This window comes from Salmo salar, chromosome 05, assembly GCF_965601325.2.
Source record: "Salmo salar chromosome 05, fSalSal1, whole genome shotgun sequence".
NCBI lineage: Eukaryota > Metazoa > Chordata > Actinopteri > Salmoniformes > Salmonidae > Salmo > Salmo salar.
The window spans coordinates 35,307,255-35,316,338 of NC_138295.1; the positions used below are offsets into that span (position 1 = coordinate 35,307,255).

Consider the following 9,084-nt stretch of genomic DNA (forward strand, 5'->3'; position numbering starts at 1 on the left):
TTACCGTGAACGCAGTCTCCCCTAAAGTGGGAACACTGCCTTGAAATGTCAATCACGCTGTAAAGCTGAACTTCAGCGATGCGGATTGAATAGTGCACTAAGGCTGGACAAAATGAATAACTAAGGAAACATTTATTTCAATATGTCATGTTCTCTAGGCTGTATGTGTGTTTTTAACAAGGACAAAACACATTATAGGAAAATACAAAACTATAAAATGAACAAAGACAAAGCTGCAATAAAAAGATTGACAAAAAGAAAATTGGACATGGAAGTGCCAAGTTGGAGTCTTTGTTTCCAACAGTACATCATAAAGATAAGTAGCCATCTCACGTTAAACTGGATGACACTTTTTAACCTTTTTCTCTTTAGTTGGCAAAACCACACAAATAACATGCATCACTAGTGTCATTGTAAAATTACTCAGAACCTCAGTTTGACCATCCTCTGAAATCAGGACATTTTGACGAGCTTAAGTGCAATTTTCTGTCCTAACTCTGGCATCACATACATTGTAAATGATATGGCTTACTAGGTAAACAGGCCCATATAAACTGGTAAGAGACATCGTTCATAAACAAAACTATGGTACAGCATTATCTTGACAAAACAAATCAAAGATCTAAATAATAACGTAAACAACAGCGTACCACTGTACAGTTTATCCTAACATATTTACAGGTTCGTTTAAATTCTCCTGTACAGAGGGGTCATTTCAAAGTAAAGAAAAAACATGATGCTGTTAAATAGTAAGTTAGGCAAATTCAAGCATCCCATCTACTTTTTGTTTCAAAGAAGAATTGATTTGAGGAAAGTGAACCCAATAACCAGAATTTGAACTTGGTGGGCTACAAAATGCTGGTCTCCTCCTGTCTTATATACAACATCGTTTATTGTTTTACATAAGGCGATGATGCTCTAGGTGTCCAATACTGATACGATACATGGCCTCGATTAATGATGGCTCTTTGGGCTAAATGCACTTTTCAACAGTATATTTTTGTTCAATCACTAGTTGTATTACACACAACAAAAGGGGGCATTTTTCTACTTCGAAAGGAACTGTGCAAAATCTGCCCTACAAAATCTGCTCTAAAGCAAAGTGACAGTGTTGCAATTTCTATTGTACAAGGTACTGGGAGATGGTAAGGGACATCTCTAGACACCGGTGCAGACCCTCATTCCAACATATATACAAGGCACTACGGATAGGAGTCAAGGGTCACACTGCAGGTCTCCCAACAGCCTCCTCAGCTCAGTCCGGTCGGAATATAGGATATTTGGGTAAGAATTCTATAAGAATTACCTGTGGAGGGAAAACATTTATTCATTTTATTTTACACTTTTCTTTCAGAATTGAATCTTTCCAGTAGGCCCTGCTCTATTGTACATTGCATAAATTACCATATATTTTGCGTCTTATGATCTGAGATTTGTAATACTCCATATGTTGGCAAGAATCATATTCTGTTTTAGGGGAACATGAATGGGTTATACTTACATATTCCATCATATTGCTGCTTTCACATTTCCTTTTGCTGAGTTTCCAGTGCAGGCCCAGCTAAAGAGAAGAGGTGAAAGTAAGGACAGACATAACGGCGCACACGCACAGACACCCACATACTGTCTGGGTAGCAAATCTGTCTGAAATCTCCCCTAGCGTGAGGGGAGTTTAGGAAAGGCTTTAAAACTAGTGTGGTCCATAAATATTGGCAACCTTGATAAAGATTAGCAAAATATACTTTATAAAATAAATAATACAAATATTTAGCAGGTAGCCTTGTGGTTAGAGCGTTGGACTAGTAACCGAAAGGTTGCAAGATCGAATCCCCGAGCTGACAAGGTAAAAAATCTGTCGTTCTGCCCCTGAACAAGGCAGTTAACCCACTGTTCCTAGGCCGTCATTGAAAATAAGAATTTGTTCTTAACTGACCTGCCTAGTAAAGGTTAAACTAAAGGTTATACTAATACGATTGCTCAATTAAATAGATTTGTTTAAGAAGAAATACAAAAATTCTAAAAAAGATAGGGGTCAGAATATAGGCATCCGTTTTCAGTACTCCAGCACCCTCCCCTTGCGAGGGTAATGACCCTGAGCCTTTTTCTAAAATGTTATGAGATTGGAGAACACAATGGGAGGGGTCTTAGACCACTCCTCCATACAGAATCTATCCAGATCCTTGATATCCTTCATCAGCGCTTATGAACTGCCCTCTTCAATTCAAACCACAGGTTTTCAATGGGGTACAAGTTTGGAGACAGATGGTCATTGCAAAATGTTGATTTTGTGGTCAATTAACCATTTCTTTGTGGATTTTGATGCACCACCACCACATCGCACAGTAGGTGTGAGGTTATTTTCTGCCTATGCTTCCGTTTTTTTCAACGCCAAACCCACCACTGGTGTGCGTGGCCAAAGAGCTCTATTTTCATGTCATCTGACCATAGACCGCCTGGGGTTTGATAAACAGTATTGGCACTTGGATTAGAACCAGTGCCATGGTCAGATAACATGAAAATAGAGCTCTTTGGCCACGCACACCAGTGGTGGGTTTGGCGTTGAAAAACGGAAGGATATGTAGAAAATGACCCCATACCTACTGTACAATATGGTGGTGGATCTTTGTTATGGGGCCGTATTGCTTCCACTGGTCCTGGGGCCCTTGTTAAGGTCAATGGCATCATGAACTTTACCAAGTACCAGGACATTTTAGCCAGAAACCTGGTTGCCTCTGCCAGGAGGCTGAAACTTGGCTACAAGTTGATCTTCCAGTAAGAAAATAACCCCAACACTAATCAGAATTCACAAAGAAATGGATAATTGACAACAAAATCAACATTTTGCAATGGCCATCTCAATCTCCAAACTTGTACCCCATTCAAAAAAATCAGTGGTTTGAATTGAAGAGAGCAGTCCATAAGCACAGACGAAGGATTTCAAGGATCTGTAAAGATTCTGTATGGAGGAATGGTCTAAGACCCCTCCCAATGTGTTCTCCAATCTCATAAAACATTTTAGAAAAAGACTGTTGTTATCCTCACAAGGGGAGGGTGCTGGAGTATTGAAAACAATGTTTAATTACTTGCTAAACAAAATCTCTTTCTCTGAGCAATTGTATTAGTATAAAATAATAGAATGGACCCAGGTGGCTCAGTTGGTAGAGCATGGCGCTTGCAACGCCAGGGTTTTGAGTTCGATTCCCACGGGGGACCAGTACGAAAAAGTATGAAAATGTATAGCTTTGAGGGAAATTCATTTTAAAGGGTTAAAGTTTACATGAGTTAACGACCATTATCCATCAAACCTGCTACTTTAACATCGCTTAATAATGGAATGTGAAGTAGGGGGAAACAGCGCCACTGGCCGGCCCACCCCACTGTTATTGTTTTTGTTTCCAAGCTGAGGGAGCGTCGTCCAGCATGGTAAAAAACTAAATGTGTAGTACATATTGTGCTCTTCTATCGCGCATGCGATGATGTTAGAGGAGGGAAAAAACTAGTGTTTGTTGTTTGTGGTAACTTTTTTGTTGTAATATCGCAAACGGACGTCGCTGTTTCACCATTAACGATTGCTTCACGATTGACGGAACGGTTATGGTCTTTCAGACAGGTGCTAATATGCAATTGGTTCTTACCTTGTGATATAACCGGTTGTTTTCCCATTCTAACAACTTCTGAATAGATCTTCTCGCCTGTTTGTAAAGGAGCACATACAACATTTCAATGTTTTCTAGTAATTACCTTCGACTTCACACTCTTTTACAAATGACAATAACAGCAACCGCAGTATTATATGACAGAGACATTTATGGACTGAACTCCTCCCTTTACCAGCTTGTAATTTCCACTTTACAATAACACTGGGTGGAGGCAGCGCCTTTCAGTGACGTACCCTTCAGCTGGACAGGCCTTCAATGGTGCAATGTACCATTTTTACACACAAGTTGTTATTGCCTGCTTAAGACCAATACGGCTGGATTTGTAAACTAGCCCATGAGTAATGAGTGGTCCTGCTGACTTAGGTAGAGCGGGACTGTGCAGCAGACATCACACGAGGGCTGATTGAGACTTACTCTCTTGTTGAGGCATATAACGGGCCACAGACTGAAGCCCACCGTACAGCAACAGCACAGGCAGCCGCAAAGAAGCCACTTCACATTGACAGGCAAGTTCTTCTTCAAGCAAGCGTTCACTCTGCTGATGCTGGTTTTAAACTCCTCTGGAGCCACCTGGAGAAGAAGCGGGAGAAGGGAGGAAGAAGTGGATAGGAAATGTCAGGCAGAGGAACTGGGGTTGTAATTGGTATAGTTATCTTGTTATTGGTAATTCTCTCTTTGAGACAAATCAGCTCATAATTGTTTTCAATCATTTGAGCTTAAAATAGTTTTTCATCTGAAGCAATAGTGCTTAGCGATTAACCAAAACGTCAGTTATTAAACAACTAATTGAGTGATATTGGTTACAGTTTTGGAATTCTACTTGGTTCAGATTTTTTCTGTGAGCTCGACGCGCAGTTTCTCCAGAGCTAAATCAGATCAAGCCCGAACTGTGCGATGATGTAGGGAGTTGTAGTTCCCAACAGGCCAATATTCTTCATAGTTTCACGCAGAAGATTTGGTAATTAATGACAATGCCCACAATCCAGTGCGTGCCTGGTGTGTTTCTTTTACGCCTGCTACTGTACATTAGGTTAGTGAGGGGCAGACATGGAGAGAAGAGATAGAAGAATGCGCAATTGAGAGGGATAGAGAGCAGTTGCTTTGCCAGGTCTCTCTACCTGAAAAGACATAAGTGATTGATAGTTGGCATTAAGCAGTCATGAATGTATGCCTTATTTACACTGAAGAAAAATATAAAAATGCAGCATGCAACAATTTCAAAGATTTTAGTTAGTTACAGTTCATATAAGGAAATAAGTCAATTGTAATAAATTCATTAGGCCCTAATCTATGGATTTCACATGACTGGGGATACAGATATGCATCAGTTGGTCAGAGATAATACATTTAAGAAAGTAGGGGAATGGATCAGAAAACCAGCCAGTATCTGTTGTGACCACAATTGGCCTCATGCAGCACGACATCTCCTTCACATAGAGTTGATCAGGCTGTTGATTGTGGCCTGTGGAATGTTGTCCCACTCCTCTTTAATGGCTGCGCAAAGTTACTGGATATTGGCAAGAACTGGAACCACGCTGTCGTACACGTCGATCCAGAACATCCTAAACATGCTCAAAGGGTGACATGTCTGGTAAGTACACAGGCCATGAAAGAACTGGGACATATTCATCTTCCAGGAATTGTGTACAAATCAATGTGACATGGAGCCGTGTGTTATCATGCTGAAACATGAGGATGGCGGCGAATGAATGGCACGACAACGGGCCTCGGGATCTGTCACAGTATCTCAGTGCATTCCAATTACCATCGATAAAATGCAATTGTGTTCATTGTCCGTAGCTTATGCCTGCACATACCATAACCCCACCGCCACGGGGCATTCTGTTTACAACGTTGACATCAGCAAACCGCTCGCCCACATGACACTATACACTCTGTCTGCCATCTGTGCGTTACAGTTGAAACCGGGATTCATCGGTGAAGAGCACATTTCTCCAGAGTGCCAGTGGCCATCGAAGGTTAGCATTTGCCCACTGTCACGACCCTGGTGAGGATGACGAGCACGCAGCTGAGCTTCATTGAGACTGTTTCTGACAGTTTGTGCAGAAATTCTTTGGTTATGCAAACCCATAGTTTCATCAGCTGTCTGGGTGGCTGGTTTCAGACGATCCCGCAGGTGAAGAAGCCGGATGTGGAGGTCCTGGGCTGGCGTGGTTACATGTGGTCTGCGGTTGTGAGGCCGGTTGGACATACTGCCAAATTCTCTAAAATCACTTTGATGACAGCTTAGAGAAATTAACATTCAATTCTCTGGCAACATCTCTGGTGTACATTCCTGCAGTCAGCATGCCAATTGCATGCTTCCTCAAAACGTGAGACATCTGTGGCATTGTGTTGTGTGACAAAACTGCACATTTTAGAGCTGGCCTTTTATTGTCCCCAGCACAAGGTGCACCTGTCATGCTGTTTAATCAGCTTCTTGATATGCCACACCTGTCAGGTGGATGGATTATCTTGGCAAAGGAGAAATGCTCACTAACAGGGATGTAAACAAATTTGTGCACAAGTATTTTTGAAAAATAAGCTTTTTTTGTGAGTATGGAACATTTCTGGGATCTTTTATTTCAGCTCATGGTACCAACACTTTACATGTTGCATTTATATTTTTGTTCAGTATACTTTGAAGAAGTACAAAATGAGATGTTTGAATTTGATTTTGTCACCAGCATAGGCAGCAACTCTTTAGAGATGAGTTGACTTGGAATGTAATAAAATAAAACAAATGTAACATATACAACTGAAATATTTTATTAAAGTCAACTGAATAAATGATGGTTAATAAGTGATAAGCAGTAATGGCCAGTCACTACCATCATGGGTCTTCATAATTGTTTTATTCTGCGTTGTTGCAGCATTCAACCCACATAATGCATTTAATGTTTAAAGACGAAATCTAAAACCGTGATCATTTTTTTTTAAATAATCAAAACGATCTCAAAAGGCACTAATCGCTCAGCAATATGAACCAAAAACAAACACCTGAAAGGGAAAGTAGGAGAAAGGCAACCATTTCCGTGAAAAACTCCTTTTAAAAATGTTTTAGAAATAATAAAACCTGTACTGTAGTCTGCAGGATCAAAGAACCTTAGAAAACAAATGGGTGGCCTAGATATTTGGAGATGCTATCCAGAGATCAGGTCTCTTACTAGTACGCCTGTAACTTGCTAACCAATCTCTTGTCTATTCACGGCAGAGAGGGACTAAAGGGAGAGATAAGCTCAGTGCCTGTGGCAGCGGCCATCCAAACAACATGAATGGATGCTAATTCCTCTCTGGGTCTGTACGCCATAAAACTGGGGTCGTAATCTTTTATGACAGGATGCAAAGGTCTCTTTGCAAACAGAATAGGAATAAGGGCCTGCTGATCTGCACCCTTCAATCATCATAATTGTGACCTCTTCCATCATGTCACCATTGGCCACAATACTGGAGAGACTTTTTATTGCCCTGCACTTCCCTCTGCCTGCTCTTATCCCTTTAGCCTTTTTGTGTTTGAGTGTCTGACCCAGGAAGCTGCCCTTTCTTGTGCATGGCACAGTCTTTATTTCCTTATTTTATCACCTGGAGCTGTGTCCCCGACCAACTGGGCTCCAAAGACGGCTTACTCATTGACAGAGCTTCACTTCAGCTTTGGATGCACCGTGGTGTGTTCCTCCATCATATCAAAAGCACTTAAGAAACTTGACAGAGGTAATTCAGGGATGGTCTGATTTGTCAAAGGGCAAATAGAACAATGGAGACACCATAATAGCTTGAATTGCTTAATTCGCATCCCAGTCCAAATCATTTGGCAAGCACAAAACATTGCTTTGGGGGAAATGCATGAGACGATACTAATGAATTGGGTTACTGTACCTTTCCCGTGAGTACTGAGGGAAACTCTGTGTCAAATTTGTTGCTCAAGCCAAACCTGTCAAAAAGAAACATACAAATGGTAAAGATTAAACAAACTTTCCATTGGACATTTATAAAGTACTGTACTGTGAATGTGGGCTGTCACAAGGGGAACCTGGCATGGTTTTTATGGAGATGGAATAACAGACACTGTAAATGTACCTAACACTTTACAATGTACAGACAGCAAAACAAACCAAAAATGCATCTCCTGAATCAGCTGTAATTTGTTTCATTATGTGAATAGCTTCCCCTGTTGATACAATTCAATAGGATGACAAGGATTCACCATATGCATAAAGCAGTTGTGGACACTAGAGGAAGTATACTTGACTATTTCGGTAAAAATTTAAGGAATGGGCCTGGGGAAATGTAAGCACTCGCAAATGCATAGACAGAGCTATGGATGCAAGGACTGACCATCCATGATATCAAAATTACAGTTTTAACCATGTTTTGCGGTTATACAGTGTTTATCTACATTGTTTACAAACATTGGAGTTAAACAATGCTTATTTTGCGTTCTGATGGCATAGGACAGTTGAACTAAACTCATGAGGCATTTATAAGTTATATTTTTCAAAAATCAATGGGTATAGCTAACTTTAAATCATAAATGTATAGCCAAGTCCAAAATGGATTCTAGTTCTGTAGGGAGTAGCTTAACACAGAATGTTAAATCTATGGATGGCAGCTAGCAAGCTTGCTGGAAATAGTCTTGGTTCATCACCACCATTTGAATAAGCCAGCCCTATCAAAATATTCACTAGTTACAGTAGATGTCAGGTTCGCTTGTCATTTTTGTTACAGCAGATGCTTTGTCAGGCTAGTTTGCAGGCAGCCAGTGTAGCTAGCTAACGTTAGCTACCTAGTTCGCACAACTAGTTACGCGAACTACGTTAGCTAGTCAACTATAAAGCAGGAATAGCAGGTAATAGATCATCCTAGCTTCATCAATGAAGACAAATGTAACAGTTTTGTCCTAATATAAGACCAGACAGTTGACTGTTATTGCCACGGCCTAGTGGTAAATTGTATTTCATAGCGTTATTGTTGGCAGGCTAGCTAGCAAGCTGATGAGGCAGAACAACGTAACGAATCATGATGACTGCGCTTTGGATTGCTTACACGGTGATGTGCCCGGCCCCTCGCATAATCACAGGTTCTGGGCAATATTTAACAAGATGTTCTTCACTCACTACACGTTCATCTTCCTCGTCTAACTCATAGATGGTATCAAAATCCGCCATGTTGGGTAGTAAGACGCTCATGACGTCTTCGTCACTGCCAGCATGACATCAACAACCAGTAATGCCGCGTTCAAAACAACTGGGAACATGGAAATCTCCGACTTCAGTGCGTTCAAAACAACTGGGATCTTCGGGGGAAAAAGCTACCTCCGACTGGGAAAATCGTTTTGAACAGTCATCCAACTCGGAATTCCAACTTGGGAACTCGGAACTCTATCGGACCTGAAGATCACTGACGTCATGATTTGAACGAGCTCAGC

General features: G+C 41.0%; 1 protein-coding gene across 1 annotated transcript; it reads right to left on the reverse strand.

The window, feature by feature from the left end:
• Positions 1–590: 590 nt before the first annotated feature.
• On the reverse strand, positions 591–8,883 carry LOC106604725 (cysteine-rich hydrophobic domain-containing protein 2). Its single transcript, XM_014199674.3, has 6 exons — positions 8,703–8,883; positions 7,536–7,590; positions 4,074–4,229; positions 3,636–3,692; positions 1,502–1,561; positions 591–1,306 (listed from the first exon to the last, which is right to left on the reverse strand). The coding sequence occupies exons 1-6, from the start codon at positions 8,843–8,845 to the stop codon at positions 1,256–1,258; spliced, it is 522 nt and encodes a 173-aa protein (XP_014055149.1). The 5' UTR covers positions 8,846–8,883; the 3' UTR covers positions 591–1,255.
• Between the last annotated feature and the right edge of the window lie 201 nt (positions 8,884–9,084).

Bases quoted from the DNA above. Each gene is read 5' to 3' on its own strand.
- LOC106604725 (XM_014199674.3), bottom strand. From the start codon at position 8,845: ATGAGCGTCTTACTACCCAACATGGCGGATTTTGATACCATCTATGAG. The intron at 7,591-8,702 runs GTAAGCAATCCA...TCTTTTTGACAG, and splicing joins GGGGCCGGGCACATCACCGT to GTTTGGCTTGAGCAACAAAT. The intron at 1,562-3,635 runs GTAAGAACCAAT...TCTTCTCTTTAG, and splicing joins ACAACCGGTTATATCACAAG to CTGGGCCTGCACTGGAAACT.